General features: G+C 41.8%; 1 protein-coding gene across 5 annotated transcripts in view; it reads left to right on the top strand.

Annotated features, from left to right (window-relative positions):
- srgap1a (SLIT-ROBO Rho GTPase activating protein 1a) overlaps positions 1 to 20,004 on the top strand; it is a 65,893-nt gene that overhangs the window by 12,348 nt on the left and 33,541 nt on the right. For all 5 annotated transcript variants that reach the window (XM_026366416.1, XM_026366418.1, XM_026366417.1 and 2 more), the window contains exons 2-3: positions 12,275 to 12,470; positions 17,516 to 17,678. In XM_026366416.1, coding sequence (XP_026222201.1) covers positions 12,275 to 12,470; positions 17,516 to 17,678 — 359 coding nt within the window. The remainder of the gene's footprint in view (positions 1 to 12,274; positions 12,471 to 17,515; positions 17,679 to 20,004) is intronic.

The raw sequence follows: 20,004 nt of genomic DNA, 5'->3' as shown, positions 1-20,004 counted from the left end.
TTTTTTCATCCTAACCTATTTTATATATGAAATGACAAATGTAGCATTGCAGGTAAATGAGCATTAGTTGATCTTGTTTGTAATCAGACTTTTAGACCAAACTCATTTCTTCCAACGATGCAGTTATAGAGTGGAATTTCCTCTTTTTAATTGATAATTAGAGACTGAAGACAACATTCTTCCTCAGCCTCTCTTGGTTTTGGGGACTAGCTATCCGATTGGGCTCACGGGACCTCTCCTGTTCTGAAATATCAGGTGTGAGATCTGAGTTTGATCTGCTCCTCATGTTTCAATGCACAGAGAAGGCCATTTTACTCACACTCCATCACTGTAGAAAGAGTTTAGTTTAGGACATAAGGTAGCTAGGCCAACAGGTGTCATTTCAAATCATCTGGTGGACAGTGGGTTAAATGTTGTGCAGCTGACTAAGGTGTTTCATTTGAACAGCATGAGCACTAGCGGACAGAATCTAACCTTGAGAGACTATTAAGTTTTAATGAATTGCATTACATTTCAACACACCTATTAATGTTCTCAGTGTACTGATAATCATCTGTGGCAGTTTGCTTCATTATATTCAGTAATAAAATATATTCTCCCCCCAGTCATCTCAAACACTCTGAGGAGTTTAATGAAGAGTGTGTATTACAGCACTGTTGAAGGACAACTCTTAAATCACTCTACCTTTTCCTGCCAGAGCTCAGACTCCACATTCCCCAAAGTGAGTATGTTTACACGAGGCCGAAGTCGTCTCCACGAGTGGATTATTTCAGCTGTCACAGCTCTCAGCACCAGGTGGAAAAAGATGAACAGTTTTTTTTTCTCAGAGAGGTTTGAGGGAAACCGTCTGCCTTTTGCACAATGTTTCACCTCATCCACACCGATGAAAGGTCTTAAAATAGTAGGATAAACCTTTCTTGGTTGTTAATAATGCAGTGCAAACATCTCATAATTTTTCCTAACAAGCATTAATAAATTCTATCAACACAAAACTAATGCACAAGTGTGTTGAGCCCAAGTTACAGGCATTACCCCAGTAGTCAATACTGCCTGTGTGTGGACACGGTGGGGTTTGTAAAAGTATTTTTAGAGTAGGCTGAATGGACGTGTGTGTGTGTGTCTGTGTGCAGAGTGTGTATCATCGTACAAACGTTCAGCTGTGCTTTGTCTCAGCCAGCTGCTACTTTGCAGATAAGATGTATTATACACTGTTTTTGACCTTGAAACTAGTCTTGTCTCTTTAGAACTTGTCCCAGGAACATCTAAACAGTAAGTTTGAAAGTCTCCTTCGTGGGATCCATTTTTGGGGGGGGGGGAACGGTTTCAGAAACTTTAGTTTGAAGTGTGACAAAGGCAAGAAGAGGCAAAACACTACTCTGAAAAAAAGAAAAAAGGAATCGAAAAAGAGCAACAGATGGGAGCTTTTGGGAACAATCGAGAAAAGGCGCCATTGTTTGTTGTGGAGTGAACATTGTCATGTGCAGCTCTGCTAACTTTCTCTTTCGCAGCACACTCTGCGGGGCCCTTTTTTTTTTTTTTTTTTTTACATTTTCAGCTAATAGCCAGCCTTCTACCATTTCTGCCTCATTTCTCGGTTTCTTTTGCTTCCCCTCTCTGCCCGGCAGGCTTGCAGACATTTCCTTGCCTCTGGAATTACAGGCCTGGTCTTGAATAGTAGGGTTGTTCCTCCTTGGCTCCAGCAGCTCCTCTGCTGACTTAACCCTATCAAAGTCCCAGAAACCACACATCCTGCGAGGTGCCGTTTTTTGTGGTGGGGCGAGGCCCAGAGGGCTGGTCAGTCACAAGAAAGAAAACACATGAGTAGAGGATGATGTTTCTTTTTGCTGTTCAGTGCAGCACAAATCACGAAGGAATGGCCTATGTTTCCCATGTGGGTTTTATGCTTTGAATTCAGGTTATTTGTGCACCCCTCTGATGTTAGCCCTTATGTACTCTGCCATGCAAGTTTGAGGCTGGCCGTCTCTCGAAGACACACGTTCCGGCTCGGCTCTCCTCAAGGTGTCATCAATCACTGTTCCAACCAGAAATGACTAGGAATCAAACAACATGTCAGTCTCTTCTCCTCCCAGCTGAAGGAAAGTAACCACAGACACTTTGTATTTGACAGTGACTGACTTTTCGTTCTCTTCGCATTTGCCATGGAAGAAATCTTCAATTAAATTACAGCAGTTGAGGTAAACTTCGGTGGTTCTTCACTGGCTGGCTTCATGACTCAAACCTGACTGAAGCCAAAGTGCCGGCTTGTATTTTGTAATAATTATGCAGTCAGATGACTGTAGAAGGTTGTCATCTACAGAGATCCTAATGTCATCGACAGCTAAAAGGACATTATTGAATTCTAGCACTGGCCTGAAATCTGGCCAAGTTGTTTTTATGTAGAGTCTTATTTTTGAAACTGCATTAATATATTTTTAAGTGCACAGCCTCATTTCATGATCTATTCTTGGACTCATGCAAACACAACATAAACTAATTATGGGCCAGTCCTTTTGGTGGTGTTTGTGTTCATTATGTTGAAAGATCAAACATTTGAGAAAAATAATGAAGAATAGTTCCCAGGTGTGTTTTCCCTGTCCTCTGCTGCAGTAATGTGTTGACTCCATTTAGGAGAGCTGTCCACTAAAACTGCATTAAGGACCTCAGCCTTTCTGAAGAGTCTGGAGGGACACATAGTCAGGTCTTTATGAAGATGGAGTGTGTAATAAGTGCGATCGGGAGAATTTAACTGAGACCTCTGTCTATGAGACTGTGAGTTGCGACTTGTGGCCCTGAGTGAGCAGGTTGTTGTAAACTAGATGCAAGAAAGCACTAAACAGTGAAACAGTCGCGATACAATAGTAATAATATAGTAGTTTTCATAGTTTCTTCACCGACATCCATCAAGTGGAAGTGCATGTCCTTGAATGACAAGATGCAGATTTCACTGGGTCAAAGTAGGAATGGCAGCATGCCCTCACACAACTCTCAAAGAAGATGACTACGCTTGTATCCAGTGAATGTTGCCCAGTGTATGACAACAAGATGAGAGCTTGTCGCAGCAAATTAAGATGTTTCTCACAAGCTGAATAAATTACCAAGTGCCTTCCTCTTCTTTTTGGTTTTATGTTGGTTGAGTGGGTGGTCCGGCTTTGTCAGTGACACCTCAGCCGTAGCTGTGTGCAGTCTTCTCCTCTTCTCCCCTATACTTTTCTCTGGCCCAATGGTGCCTCTGTGTCCCGACTGTGGGAGCACGTTGCCAACTCAAGCTGGCAGTGGTTCCAGCCAGATCCAGGTCATGGAGTCCCTGCCCAGCTCTGGTGTCTCCGCATTGCTGTGTGGGAAGACAAAAGAGCAGGCCTTTTAAAGTAGAGGTGTGCATACTGTGAAGGAAGGCAGATGTACGAACCCTTAAAGTGAATAGACAGCTGGAGAGGGAGACGGACGGACAGATGGCATAGAAAGGCAGCTATAGGCAGCTATATTGTCAACAGATGGATGGACAATAGAGGCAGGTAGGCAAACAGGTTGTCAGTGTAAAGATTGTATGAATCTGTATAATAATTTAATAATCATTTAACATAAGTCACTTTTTCACATTGATTTCTTGATTCATTATTTAAATCATTTGAGAATATCCTACTTTCTGCTTTTCTTTAACAATGTAAAGTAAATATGTTTAGGTTTTGGGCTGTTGTGTGTTTTTTTTTTTTAAACGTTTCTGTATTAATGCAAAGTTTAAAACACAGGACACTGAGCAGTGATAAAAAATAATCTGAACGACACATTTTATGCAACTGAATTTCATCAAGGTAAATGAACAGATCAGCTCACTTTCAGATTCATCCACAGGCAGAAAACAACTAGTAGCTCTGGAGGGAAGACCTTGGCAGCATTGGGTGCTAAGTGGTGCTGCTGACAAAACCTGAACTGACACCAAACTGTCCAGTGTGCAGTGGAGGGAGATGAGTGGAGAGTAGAGGTCAGGAGATACACCGGGCCGTGGAGAACTGAGAGGAAATAACTTGTAGGTGACAGAGGAGCGCTGTCACATTTATTCACCCAGTCTGCCGCTCCTTCTGTCTGTATACCTGCACTGGAGCCCCACACAGGTGTGCCCACCCCACCTATTTGTGTGTGTTTAGAGCATATGCAGGTGGGCGGATTAGGAGTGATTATTCATGTATAGGCTCTGACTCTCTCTTTATCTCCCTGCCACCTCTGTAGGGCCCAATATGAGGGAATATAACCACAGTGTCTTAGAAACAAACCTTCACATGCTTAGCACCGCAGGCCTTGTAACCGCGCTGCCATTCTTTAGGTTCATCTTTCAGAGTTTGTATTATTCAAGTCCCAGCCAGCATGCTTCAGTTTCCATTTGTTTACTGTGAGGGGAAGTAAATATTTCTACAGATAAAAGCTTTTGTGCCTCCATTCCAGGTGTTTCTCATTTGACACCATTTTTACAGCCATTTATCTCTTCGGCTGTCTGACCGCAGAATTTTCATAGTATTGTTACCCCAAACAAACATCCCAACTGTAAGAGCCGCAGACCTGCCCAGCCAAGTCTTTTGCCTCAGGTTAGCCATTTTAAGAATGAAAGGTACACTGACTTCCTTGACAAGTGAGCTGCAGGCCCATTATCACTCCCATCTCTAATATTGCTCATTTCATGATTCATACACATTCACTGTTCACTGTTCTTTGGTTGTGTAAAGCTGCTTTGTGACAATGTCAATTGTAAAAAGCGCTCTACAAATAAAATTGAATTGAATTGAATTGAATTGAATTAATATTCTCAAACAAAATCAACGGGACAGGCCAGATGCAACGAGAAGTCTCATTTTCATGAGGAAAAATGGATAAAGTCAGTACATCTGATGTTTAGATGCTGTTTGTCCGGAGTAGTTTTTAAAAGGCCAGAGTATGGACTGGAACCAACACTGGTTTTCATTATATGTATGTATCTCGTTCTTTCAAACACGAGCACCCACATTGGAGTCTTTAGGGCAGCAGACACAGCAGCTGGGTATGGTCTAGCTATGAATGAGCAAACTTGGCCAAGAGACTGAAAGAGATCAGTGTATTTCTCACAGATTTGGTTTTCTCTGATGTTGAGCCACACAAATGTAACTGCTTCTCCACCTCAGCGGTACCCGTGCACGTTCTTCACATTCTCAGCCTGAAGCATTAAAGCGAGGCAGAGTGCATCACTTTGTCCCTTGTTCTGTTATGCACAGTCTGTGTTTTGAGTATCACACTCCCACCTCCTCCCGGCTTTCAAAGGTGTCTTCAAAAACTTTGGAGCGTGCTTCTTTGCTGAGACTAGTCACTGTAGTCTGTTTTTATCCACAGCCATTATAATAGGCTCAACTGTGACTCCCAATTGCAGTAAAAAGTAGAATGTCCATAGCACGTTTTCCTACAGCTTCTGCAAGCAGGATAAAACATTTAAAATGTAAGCATTGTGGTAAAGTCAATTCATTTGGATGGATCCTCCAGGATCAGTGGGTTCTCTCACACAAAGTAAATCCATGCAATTTAGTTAAATACCCTACTTCTTGCTGAGCTTTGAAGCTATGAGGAGGTGATAACATAGATACCACAGGGCAAGCAGTGTAGAAAACTGGAATATACTGAACATACAGGTTGACAGTAGAGAAGTGGATTGTACTACATAATAGGCACGAGAGGGTTCATTGGACATCATTTCACTGACTATTTTGGAGTATATGTGAGTCGTCTTTGGAACCCAATGCTCTGCATACAGTCATTATACAAGGGGGACTATAAAAAAAGTTTTGGTGGGCAATTACTTCAAGGACTTACAAAAATAAAAATGCATGCATGTATCAATCAGTCAAACAAACCTCAGGTGGTCCATGTGACTACTCAGACACACCAGACCAGTGTCCAGATCAAACAGACTGTCTAGATGATAACCAGCAGCTGAACAAACAGCCCAGCCTCTAAAGTGTGCTTACTTCTCCCAGCATTCATCTCCTCACTCTCTTATTTTGTTTGGATCAAAACAATTGGTCCTTACAGGCCACTGTAATGTCAGCAGTGATTGATCTCTCTCCTGCTTGCTGTAGGCCTCCCATCTGCGTGGGTGTTGCCTTAGCAACTGTGGCTTTTTGGCTCATGCCATTTGCACAGCTGAATCTAATTGGCTGAGATTATTACATTGAAGTTATTGAAATTACACATTTAAATATTACTCCGCTGAACGGGACTGACACACGGTCAAAGTGTTTATTTTTTACTGTTAGAGTCTTCTAGTCTGACATCTGTTTTTCAACTGCTGGAGTGTATTGTGTTCAAACAGTAAGCACAGTTAGTTGACACGACTGAGAAGTTTCTGAATCAGACTTATGAACCTGAGCTCTCTGCTTCTACTGCCCACTCCACCCTCCAAGCCCAGGAGAAAGCACAAGAACTGAAATCACAGCTACTGCCGCGTTTCCTGCGTACATGGAGAAGGAGTGGCTGCGTCCTCTCTTCTGAAGTATGGATGTGGCAGAAGTGACCAACAAACAAAGCTGCTGGTGCAGATGAGGTGCTGTTAAGCATCCCCTTTGGAAGTGACTTCACAACAGTAGTACCATACTTCTGCTGGATCTTAAATTGTCCCAGAGGACACTGAGCTCACAGGGGTTGAAAGAAGTCGAGTAGTATGGGCCGGACTCTTTTCCACTGTGATTCAGCTGTCATTCTCTGGATCACAGTAGCCTATAGTACTTCCTCTGGAGCTCTCTCTGTGGTTTTGGAAGCAGCTAACATGTCAATCAGATGTTGTAATGCGGCCCACGTTACAGTTCTGTAATATTTTAAGATAAAATGGTTAAGCGAAGCTGGCGGCGTGTTTTGTATAGTTTGGCTCTGCTTTCAGTGATCTCAGATGAGCTATTTATAATGGGCTTTGCTGGCAGGTCTTTAGTAGTTCAGACAAATGTTCCTGTTTCTCAAGTTGTGACCGTGTTCTTGACAGCTCTGCTTTATTAAACGCACAGCAGGTATGACACATGTTGGTCAGAAGGGTGAGACCTGGATACTAGTAATGTAATCTCAGTAGTGATGTAATCTGAGATAACCACACAGGAATCAGTGACTCTCGAGTAGTCATGCCCTGAAGTAAGACAGAGAGAGCCCAACAATGTTTGACATACCAGGCCTATGATGAATTTCTTCCCGGCCCCACCAGCTTAGTGAAGTCATTATACTGATCTTCCCTCACAAGGCGGTCACTCTGTAACTTTACTCATGTCACAGTGTTTTGTTTTTACAAGTGTACTGTGTGCAGCTCACTGGTTGTTGACTTGTTAGCCCCAATCAGTATATCAGTTGTAATGTCGTCTCCCATAAGGGTGACTTTTGAGACTAGCACCACCACGATGAGGGTCAGGTGACCAGTGGGCGTAAACTAATCAACTCAGGTCTCACAGACTTCCTCTTCCTTTACAATACAAGAAGGGTACCTATAAGCCACAATTAATCTCCATGAATCACATGACACTTGAAGGAATGCTTGTTTTAAAAGTCCTCAAGTGTCTCTCCATCTAGTCCAGAGTATGGTGCACTATTTCTTGTTTGTGAACTGTTAAAGTATCCCTCATTATCCCTCCGCCCTGTTGTGAAGAGACAGGGCAGAGGGTGTTTTAATTGGGGAAAGAGAACGAGAGATAAAAGACCGAACGATTTAGACCAAGAGTTACACTAGAGTATTGTACATGTAGGTTCGAACATCAGACTGAGAAGTGGGGGGGGATCTGTTAAACATTAACTATGCAGATAATGCTGGTAGCTTCATTGCCACAGGTGTGTGCCATATGTCCCCATGAACCTCAGTCTAATTTTAATTTCAACCACCTTCCAATTTTTCCTTTACACAGTGTTTTCCTGGATTGTTTTTCACTTGCTAAAAAGTAACCTTAACATGGCATTGCCATATGATTTACATTGATTATTCAAAGCAGCAATAATGCACTGGCCAAATCAGAGTATAGTCTCTTGTTCTAGAAGCCCCTAACAAAATGTGCACAGCCATTAGAAGTTAAACCAGACCCAACAACAGATCTCTGCTTATTACATGACACATAACATAAAAAACATGCTTTATAGGTCTTAAAAGGTATTTTCTGCCATGTGGTATGAAAAGAAGCAAGAAGATGACTGATAGGCCTGCTGTAATTAAGAGTGGCAGTATTGCTTTGTTGAAATATTAGAAAACTTTTAAAAGTCAGAAGATGATCTACTGCAGATATTCAGCTCTCTTGCCGTGTGATCCCACTCTAGCTGTAATTGAAATCTTGTGCTCAGTTAAAAACTGATCAGCCATTTCGTAATGCCCTTTGATGGTATTTATCCTGTCTTGTATCCAGCCTCCAGAAGAGGCATAAATAACTCCCCCAGTCCCAAACCCTAGATCTGAAGCAGATGGTGGGGCTGGGCACCCTCCTATATTGTCCCTCCCCAGGCTTCAGCTGCTATTTCAGGTGCTGCTGATGAGCCACTATGCACGTGGAAGTGCAGCTATGGGACTGATGTGGTACGGCATGTCCCAGATAGCTGTTGGTTGCAAACTGTAATCAACTAAGAGAAATTGTTGAAACTGTGAGATTTTTCAGACAGATTGATTTATAACTAAGTTAATTGGGAGCAACAGTGGGAAGCATACTGTTGGGCTCGAGTAAAACACAAAAACTTTCTCTCTCTAGCCCTCTCTGACAGTGGGTGAGTTGTTTTTACTGAAGCCCAGTTCCTCTCTCTGAAGGTCAACAGTGTGGGTCAGTACACAATCCGCTTACAAGGCAGTTTCTTTGACAATACAACTGGCCTATCTGGCAAATCAGAAGCCATTCTGAACTGCAACTTGGACATATCTGTCACCGTGAATGGGGTTATGGGAAGTATGTGATGCGGCCTCCAAAGGAGCAGTTGGATAACATCCAGCTCAGAAACAAAGGGGCTTTGGTCGAAACGGACCAAACAGTGCTCTCTCATTCTTTATATCGACAGCCTGTGCATTCTAGGCCACATTGGCTGGATTTCCATCAGTCAGCTGGATTTGTTGCTGACAGCTTTATAGGCCCTGTTTTAATCCTGCAGGCTGCTCGTGTTAATGTGTATCTGAATACAAATACCAAAACATTTCTTAAAATGTCTAAAATCTGTATCTTGCAGTGTCCTTTCTCAACACAGTGCCCAGGTGCTCTCATCTCTTCTCAGCTCCCCAGTTTGAAAGGATTCACAGAGGGCTTTGATGCCCCCTCCACACACTCAAACCCCTCGGCGCAGAGGCCTCCACATGTGTTTACCATACAAATGACCTCAGAATAGCCGGAATGCACCATGTAATAGTAGAGGAACACTTGGCGTGGCAGGAAGATGGATCCAGATTGAGAAAACGTTTGATTACAGTGGTTGGATCTTTGAAGATGTTCAACATCCTGTGTGTCATTCACTGCTTGTTGTGTTAGTTTTGTAAGAAACCATCAGATTGCTGATGTTGCCCACAGCCAGGGATTTAAATGAAACATCAGCATGATCAAAGGAAGCAGCTTATGTCTCCTCAAATTACTAAAGTAACTTATTCAATTCAAATATTGACCTTTTGGACTTTCTCTCACTCTCTTCTGTAATTGTCTTATCATAGTCAGAGGTTGTTTAGTACTAAGTTGCCAAAAATGCTGTTTTCACGTGGACACACTTTTGTCCATACTGGCTAATTTCCAATTACTAATTTCTAGCGGTTGACGGGGAGTCCAGGTGTGGTGAGACTATACCAGTTTGTGACTGTATAGTGTTACATGTTACCCTTGGGTTGTTAAACCTTCAGGAGTGAATATCTCTGCACTACACAGTGAGTCTGGGTCACATGAGGCTTTGACAGCATCTATTTGCTTTAAAATATGTTTTGAAGCATATTACTACTAAGTGTCTTTCATGGCTACAAAATACATTAGAAGGGTTTAAGTTGCCTACTGATTAAAAAGTACTGATTTAGAGTTGGAAAAGCTTGACGTATACAGGATAAGAAGGATAAAGTAGGTGGACGCTGCATTTTCTTGATAAAGAAAACACATCCTACTATAGTTTCAGGAAGTTTCAGACCTGTAATTTTCTCCGTCAGCTGGTTGCCTTTTAACATTAAGTCCCTCATACTTCAGCTTGGTACTGCACCCTCAATGGCCAATGTTTCACTTGGAAAATGAATGATTTAATGAGTTTCCATGTGCAGTCATGAAGGTAATTGTGTTAAATGATCCAGTAAGCTCCTTTGTGTCAGTGCCACGGTAGCTTTGTTTTAATCCCTACATCCTCTGGAGATGGAAGCATTTGCAAGATTTACCCATTAATCAAAAAGGCCCAGTGGACTTTCATGTAGTCACATTTAAAACTAACCTCCTACTTCATGCTCAGTAGTGGTCCCCTACTTGTATTAGTGGCCTGGGGTTCTTCATGTTGAAGTTTTTAGTTTTGATTGATCGATTGTTCGCTCCTATCCTATGCTATTGCGCTTGTTGACGACATTCATGGGACACTATGGTTGATAGTTTTAACTGCTGTAATAAGCATCCATATAGATTTAATATTGCATATTGCTCTCCTTATATCCAGTCCGTCTCAAAGTCATTTATTTCCTTATGAGTGCCAAAAGGAAATAAAACGTTATGTGGAAATGCAAAAACAATCAACAGTTTCTAATAGATTTGATGTAAACAGTCAATTTATTAAGGTTGTGAGAGGATTTAATGCTGATGAATGGAGCTGAGCCTTTTGGTAATTTGATTACTGCATTAAGACACATGCCCATGCTCGTCTACACATACACACCAATTCAGCTCTCAACCCTCTTTCACTGGGCACTTTGTAATTGAGTCAGCAGTGACTGGCCATTAAGTAGCTTGATGTATTGATCTATTGATGGTCTCCTATAAAGGCTTTTAGAAATCTTTTTTTTGAGTTTTGCTAAGACTTTAATCAAAATTCACTTTAATTTCATATAATTTATTTTTTAATATTGCAGTAACACAAGTAAATCACAATTACAATGACTAACACAAACAGTTATACACTGTAACTTGGAAAGAGTGTAGATGTTAAACAAAACTATATACTATATACTGTATTTCTCATTGTGTTGACCATCCTTGGTTAAAATGTTTCCATGTCCCAGGAGAACAGTACCCCTCTGCTGAACAACATCAAGATCTGAAAACTAAACATCCTGGTTAAAGTAAAGTACTTGATCTTAATTATCAATATGTCATTAACAGTAAGTGGGGTTACAGTAATGCTCTTGTCTTTGTAATGGCACCCAGTCAAGTGATTTGTACAAACAATTTGTGAAAGCATGTTGCAGCCTCTGTGTTTTCTACCTTTACCGCAGGTTTAAGATAAGGAATCACTCTGTGCTTTTTCTGTTGGTGTCTGTGTGGCTTTAAATCACCTCATTAATCTGTTTCCTCCGTTGAAGATGTCTGGCCCAGGCCACCTTCCATTAGGAGAAATCCATTATACATATGGCCCTGGCCAGACAGGACACGCAGAGGAGACAAATTCAGTGTGTGTGCGCGTGTGTGTGTTATGCCAGTTACCCTATTGAGGATATAGATGTAAATGAGGGCCACTTTGACAGGCGTGATTCCTCAGAAGAGACATCAGGGGGTAATTTACCTGCGCATACAACATGTTTAAGTGACGCCTGCTGTCGGCCCTCTGCTTTCTTAAGTGGGTTGCAGTTTCAGTCACTGACACTGATCGGGGGGGCGTGTGTGTGTGTGTGTCTGTGTGTGTGCGCGTTGCCTGCTCTGTGCAGTAACTCTGGGTGTAATGGGAATCAGATTGCATTCATCCTGGAGTTATTTTCAACCTTAATGAAACACCTGAGACCAGTGCTGCCAACATCCCGTCTCTACAAACATTCAGAAGACCCATAACTAAGAGATAATAAGCCACATTAGACCGTTCTGTACTACTGATGTGTACATGTGCTGTAGTGGAGCTGCACTGCTGATTCTTTGGCCTTTTTGCAAGTAATAGCAACAGTGGAGGTTGCCAGCTGTAATCATAATGAGCACAATCATCTATCTAATTAATTCACAAGTTGACCAAACTAGAAGTTGAAACTCTTGCATGTTTTCTGGTTGTAGTAGTTTCTGAATATTGACATATTAATATCTGAATGGTTGTACATTTTATTTGTACCATGCATAGAATATGTAAAGCCCTGTTTTCTAATCTTGACCTGTGCATGCATCTCCTCTTCCCTCAGAAATCCGGGCCCAGTTAGTGGAGCAGCAGAAATGTCTGGACCAGCAAACAGAGATGAGGGTCCAGCTGCTGCAGGACCTCCAGGACTTCTTCAGGAAGAAGGCAGAGATTGAGATGGAATACTCCAGAAACCTTGAGAAACTGGCTGAACGCTTCATGGCAAAGACTCGTAGCACCAAGGATCACCAGCAGTACAAGTGAGTTTGTTTGTGTTATGTGGGTTCATTTATGGGCCTAAGAATCAGAATGAAAATTTGTATTCTTAGTCTGCTGGTTTAAAGTTATCTGAATGTGGCTGGCTGACCAAATAATCACAAATTCTACAAATTGTTAGGCTGATGAGCTGTTTAAATGTAAACGGAAAAAAACATGAGAAAGACATACTTCCTTAAAATAAGAATGTGCAGACTTTTCACACCTACGCAAAAATACCCACTCTCTTTCAAAAGTATCACACAAAGAAATCAAACCTTCCTGTGTTCTTATAAATAACCATATTAGATTTTATTTCAATGAACTCTTCATATTGAACTATCCTTTCTCGCTCTGTCTCCTTTATTTCTCTCTGTTTTAATGGGGCATTGCAGTTGGACTCAGGACTTGACACCCTTACTGTAAGTGCGCTGTAGTTTTTGGCCTTATTACACTGCAGGAGTCTGCTCTTGGAAGAAGCAGACATTAGCATATTGTTTGAACTCGTGGTGGGAGCAAAAATAAAACACGTGTTTGTCTGTAAATAGCCCCTGCTCTGTGTCTGAGGCTCCAGTGGCTCTAACAGCTGTGTGTGCCTATAACTGGTGTAATTGGTGAGAGAGCTCTGGTATGGCACTCTGTGGTTTTCATCGCGTGATGTACAGTCTGGTCACTTCATTCACAAGGTAAACAATTGGCAAGTGCCTAGGAGCATATTTCTTAAGTAAATACAAGGCGTCCGAATAACATTAAAAATTCCTCCTGTGGGTTTCAAATCATGTGGCCTATATTTTTATATTCACATAAACAACACACATACAGTTAGGCTGTGTTCTCCATATTCTCCGGGTTATTTTCATTGGACACGTTGGTCCGTGATGTGTCTGTAACTTTAAGCTAGTTTTTTTTTTTATATGACAGCTTGGCAGAGCAGCATAATGCTAAAGTAGCATTAAAATGAGCAGCTACAATTTGAGTAATTAGTCTAGACACGCTTTATTGAAAAGGGGGCCACTGCCGTCATTGGAGCCGCACTTTTTAAATCCAGTTTACATAACTGATGTTGAGAGGAGTTGACAGGACTTTATTCTTTCATTTAAGGACTGGATTAATGTGCAGTATTTGTGACATGTTGAGTTTATTTGGAAGACAATTTTCCACGCTGATTTTGAAAAATGCACCGCCAAGGGCCTTCTCTCGACACTTATGGAGTATTTGTTTCAGCTGTCGATAATAAACATGAGGTCTTGAAACAGGCAGTAAGATCTTTTTGGCGTTAAAGCTACAAAGACGTGATCCCACACCAGCTTCCCACTCAGCCATAAATGTTGTCAACTGTGTTCACTGCCTACCAAGCTGGAGTTGTTATATGCAACACTATACTGTATGCTCAGGTCTGTTAGCCCCTTGCATCACCAAGCCCATGATCCTCTTCAGTGAAATGAAGTTGGTATTTCTCAGAGAGCCCAGGCCTGGTGCCACCTGTGGGAGTAAGGCCCCAGCTCGCTGCTGAAGAGGAATCTGTCTTGCTTCAGGGGAAGTGCCATGTGTACTACTACTGCAGCTGGTGTAAGCAGCAGGGGAAGATGGATGACACGGACTCTCAAATAAAGATTTTAACACATATAGACATTGAAACTGGGTTATAACAACATTAAGTCCCGTAACACATTTGATACTGTAACTCCATTCCCAAACGTTATTGCCATGTCGACATTGCTGATTGAAATTAGTTTTTACAGTCTACCAAGAAATACATCTTTTTTTGTTGAACTGTTAACAACAATGCTTTTTTTCTAAATGGTAATTGTAGCTCTATCAAGATTTTTAGGACAGTATGAATGTGTACTTTGGCCCCTGAACTTTTATGATATAGGAGGTACCAATGTAAACAGCTATTTCCTTGACACTTTTGACTATTAGAGGCTGAAAACTACACTTAGTGTACTAAAAGACCTTTGTGTGTTTGGAAAATTAGCTTTTCGTATTCATTACCACCAGTAGTAAATGCAGTTTTCAGTAGTGGGAGAAAAAAAAAGTGTCTTCATGAGGAAACAAAACAACAGACCCACATTAGTGTCCAGTCTTTGGTAGAGCCATTCAATCCTGTCTGCCAAGTCCATTTGTGTTTCACTGGCTGTTTGCAGAACACACACAAACACAAAAGAACAAATATAGGCAAACACTCTCCTCCGTCTCTCTCGTTCTTTTACACACTCTCATGCACACATGCGTGCACACAGCCAGCCTATTTATTGTGCATAGTTTGTTCAGGGAGGGACGCAGAGATGGTGAGCAGAGGAACCACTGAATTATTGATATTGCCACAACCACAGCTGGGCTTGTCTTAAATAGGCTGCTTTTATCCAGAATTAACTTCATGCTTAACTGACTTCCTGTCCTCTGTGAGAATGAAAAAGTTGTAGAACATGTTGCATCATTCTAATACGACATTTTACCTCCATTGGTGTTAGTATAGGCAGCATTCACAGGACAACTACAGAATAATTAAGAATGCTTCCTTCCTCTCTTGCATACTCTTAGATTTCTTCTTTTATATAGGGCTTGCAGTGTGCACTGTGCTTTGGTAGCAGCTGCAGCTACATTGCAGGTGAACATCACTCACTGTGCTGCAGATATAACGGCAGCTACCACAGTTTGTTAATGAAAGATGTTATCAGTAAGGCACTAGAGGACTTTGCCATTTTGCTTTTGCTGCTGATAAGGGCTGCTGTTTCAATACAGTGCACACTGAAGCGAGTAATGATCCTTCATTGCCAGCTGCAAGCTACTTTATGAACACTTTTTGAATGCTACACTTTTTGAATGTTGACACTGACCCAGTGACTTGGATTTAGACATGGCATGAATGGACCGAACATAAATATTTACACACACTGGTAGGAGGCAGTATTTTGCTAATGTGTTGCCTGTTTTAATTCATTTCCCTTTCTCCACTGATGAAATTAGCTTTCCCCTGTTCATACCTGCGTTTGAGGCCCTGCTTGCTATATATTTATCTTAGTCTGGCTGAACCAGTTCCTGCCCTGGTTGAGAGGGAAATGATGACGTTGAGAGATTTTCCTGCCATTATATGGGGCGAGCATCTCCTAGAGGTTATGCTTTCATCACAGTCTGTGTTAGTCCCCCTCTTGTTGTTCAGTCCTCTGTTCACAGGAGGCCTTCAGCTTGAATTAGCAGGTCGACCTATTGACAAACATCAAGGTGCTTATGTAACTGCTGATGTGATGGTTTATTTATTGATGACTTCCCACAGAGATTGGTTTATAAGACAGGAACATGTATTATGTGATCTCAGCTATGATCTTTAATTCTTGTTCTCATAGCAATGAGATCTGCCATGCTTTAAGCCATTAGATAAGTTGAAAGAAGGAGTAAAACAGATCAGACAATTCTTCAAAAATGATCACAGACAGAAATACTGAGAAAATATCTGAGGCTTGTGATGCAGCGTTTTCAGCCACATGGTGTACTGTGCATCTGCATGTGCAAAGTCACTATGAATTAATAAACACACTCGCGCACACACGTGCTGTCTTCACATGTCTAGGTTCAGTGCCACGGAATCTAAGTATTGCACTCTGCTGATACATAATGCAGAAAGGATTTATGTTAATTGCTCTTTGACAGAGAGTGTGTGTGATGCTGTCCAGCAGTCCTGCTGCTGTACTTCTGGGACGGTTACAGTTTTTCTAGCTTTTTCTTCTTCGCACGTGTCATGTGGACATGTGGCACCGGTACATCAGTCAGCTTTTAGCTAAATCAGTTTTTTTTTTTGTCATTCACTGTTTCTGGTGTCTTTGAGAACTGGCCGTGCTCTGGAATGCTCTCATATGTTTTTCATGTCAGCGTGTTTGGCCCTGCCTTTATCAAATGTAGTTTGCTTCCTGTTTTTGCAGTCTCAGGGAACATTTCAGCTGGTTGAAATGTTTGTGTCCGTTATTCGTATTCAGATGCTTCGTCTTTTTTGCTCCTGCAGCAGATGTGTTGCCAGTTCTGAAGGCTAGTTCAGGGCTAGGTCACTTGCCGGGAGCAGAGCTTCACCTGTTGTGTTGACAAGTGCTGCCTGTCTATGCAAACTAACTTCATGAGGGAAGTACAGAGGCGAGGGTCCATATGGTTCCTGCAAGACTTGACCCCAACCTTAGAACCGCTCCCCAGCACACACGCAAAGGCATACACATTTCTACTCCTGTTGCTTTTTAGCAGGCAGGCAGAATGTCATAGATTAACCCAGAGGAAATCAGCCTTCAGGCAGGGTGCCTGTTTGCTCTGGCCTGGACAGTGTCCTAAAGTTGACTTGGAAGCTGCCGGCACATAGCACAGGAAACAGCTCTAGGGCTCCACTAATTTCTTACTGTTGCTGCTTAGCTGTTTTGCGCTCATATCCCTGTATTTTGCACTTTCTCAGACTTCTCTTCCGTTCCCTGTCTGTCTTCTTCCATCACAGTTCATATATAATTCTACTTTTCGGCTTCACTTAAAATAAAACCACCCTGCTTCATTCCAACTGTCTTTAAACACCGTGGCACACTCTTCCCTGGTTGGAGAAAGCCAGCTTGGCTTGCAGCATTTTTAAGAGCTCTGCCCCAGAAATGTCACAGATACAAAGTATTTCCAACTTAACTGTGTAGTCCTTGTAGTAATATTGTAATATATGTAGAGCTTTTTAGGCCTAGAACTGGCAGTATATGGGACATGTAACACCAAGGGAAACCTCTTCTGCTTTGGTAACATGCTCCTAGATGCTCCTGCTGGTTGAGGAACTGTCACAATCTTGTGAAATGTACAGATATTTTCTACAAAATTGGGGCTGCGACACTAGCATCACCACAGACACACAGGAACACTGGGATGAAGTCTGTGACAGGTTGCATACTTGCATCTTATAAGACAAGTTCAGTCATTAAAGCATCCTACACAGCCACTTTCCCTTTCTGATTCTGTAAACACCAGGCCACTAGTTGATTCCCCACATGATTCTCTCGCAACTCATGTGACAGCTGAATGTTTTCTCCGGTCCATTCAGGAAAGACCAGAACCTACTGTCTCCAGTTAACTGCTGGTACCTTCTGCTGAACCAGGTGAGGAGGGAGAGTAAGGACCACGCCACACTGAGCGACATCTACCTCAACAATGTCATCATGAGGTTCATGCAGATCAGCGAGGACTCCACACGGCTACTCAAGAAGGTGAGGTCATAAAATGATTACTCTTAGCCCTAACACACATTTTGGTCAGAGAAGGAAATGACAGCCGCTTTCTCATTTCTACCACAACAGCAGCAACACAATAGACAATTAGTACTGTCAAAACAGATGCAGATAAATAGGTAAAACAGATACAGACAGTGAACATAATGGAAAGATATCAGTCCATGTTTTACATACAATAACTGACAACAACAGATTTGCACAGGAAGTCATGGAAAATGTGCAAGATAACGGGGTACAGGAAGGTAGATAGTGTCTTTGGGCTAAAATTAAACATCGCTACTTTTACAGGCCTTGTCCACCTTGGGACTTTGTATACCAACACACCAACACCTCCCTGAAGTCTCCCTTTGACTGCTACAACTTGCTTTCTACTGTACTGATGTTTGACCTCTACTGTAAGAGTTCAGACGTCATTTTTCCTATCAACAAAACACGACGTTTGAGTTCACCGCTAACACAATCCAGATTTTTCAGAGTGGTCAGATTGGGCAGCAGTGTCTCTAGTCATGTTATAATAACATCTTTCACTTTCATTTAACCCATTTGTTTGACAACACAGGGCTGTGTATGTAGTTGCATGATATTCAACATATATGTTTATATTCAGCTTTGAGTTTGCTGGAGTGAAGCTCTGCTGGGTTCCTGTGGTTCACTTATGTGAAATAGAGTAATGCAATGGAACCCTGGTCGCCACAATTTCAGACCAGTAGGCCTTTACTCTCTTGTTTGAAGACTGTGGCTTTGTGACCGAAAACCGGGCCTTTGCTTTTTGCCTTCTCCACCACAAAGACGACAACTCCCTTGCAGATTATGAGATCCTTTGCTGCAGCAGTCACATGAACTCACCACAGGCCTAAATTACAAAGTGTCTTTTCTCCAGAGGAGTGTCTTTGTGTCAGTTTAAGTTTTCTCCTCGCTTTCTTTTTTTCTATCCACTTGACTTTAAGCTCTGTTATATATAAATATATTACATGTATATAAAAATATCCAAAAGGAAAATATATTTTATTCATTTCAGAGCTCATAATAGTTGTGGTTCCATCCATTGAATGGGGGCGTGGTGCTTAAATACTCAAACCCCCACCCCCGATACACAAACAGGAAGCTGCAGCAGTCATTTCCTTTTAATGGTGTTTAAAGGCTTTTGGTTGTACTAATGAGGCCAGATGTGAAACAGCTATGTTTAGTGGATCTGTGTGAGGACACGCTGCCAAATCCTTCAGGGTGGGGTACCACCGCTCCACTCCTACTATTGCTCCACCTGCACCATTATTGCACTGAAGAATCTGCAGTATCTAACCTCATGCCGTAATAGTTGTTCGTTTAAAGTTTGTTATGCAGTTTCTCAGGGGATCCAGGTGACGTTGCGCAGACAAACAGCAGCCTAGTGGGAGGTCCCGGTTCACAGGACACCTGAGACACAGCTCGCCCTCTAATTAGAGCTTCAGTGAGCCTTTGATCTCAGCAGAGCTTTAGTAACAAGGCACAAAGAACAGCCAAGTCCCCCATGTTGGGCTCCCCTGGTTTCGCGGAGACATCTGTACTGTCATCCGTCCAGCACATCAAAGACTTGTTTTTATTTCCTTGTATGTTCTGCTCTCAAGCTGTGAGGTTGCACAGCAGAGGAGGACCCCAGAGTAGCCCTGGTGTCTCTGTCAACATCCTCTGGCGGACCTGTTTGTCGTGTGCTATGTGCCTATTTTTTTTTTAGTTCTGCATTGTTACCAGTTTTTAAACCATCTGCAGCCACAAACTCTTTCTAGAAAGATCCACTTTCTTTTTTCTTTTTTTTTTGTTCGGCTTTGTTCTTTACGCTTTGACAGATATTGATATATTTAGTTTTTATTTATTCATACACCCGGCTCTTTGTTTCACTCTGCTATGTTTAGGTGGAAGGTAGATTTCCTGGAGCCTGATGCAGTTTTTAACCTTTTCACAGGCAAAAGCATGTTCTGCAGAGTGGTTAGTTTCACATAAGACATTTGAAATGTCACAGTATAGATGTTTTATATATATATAAACGTAACAAAAATTTAATTCCACATAGATACTTTACAACAATTTCCCCAAGTGGATCAACAAAGTATGTAATTATCATTATTATTAATATTATTATTATCATTATTATTAATATTATTATTAGTTTCAAAGTTCTGCTCTTGCGTATGCTATGCCACTGTCACTGTCATGGTTTTCTGGACCACTTGACTCATGTCCTCTATAAAAACGCTTTTTTTGTTGTCTTGTTTTGTTTTTTGTAATATAAATATTATACATATATAATAACAGCTGATGCTAAGAG

This window comes from Anabas testudineus, chromosome 6, assembly GCF_900324465.2.
Source record: "Anabas testudineus chromosome 6, fAnaTes1.2, whole genome shotgun sequence".
In the NCBI taxonomy this organism is placed as follows: domain Eukaryota; kingdom Metazoa; phylum Chordata; class Actinopteri; order Anabantiformes; family Anabantidae; genus Anabas; species Anabas testudineus.
Note: the sequence above shows the minus strand (reverse complement) of the source record. Positions and strands in the feature narration are given on the sequence as shown.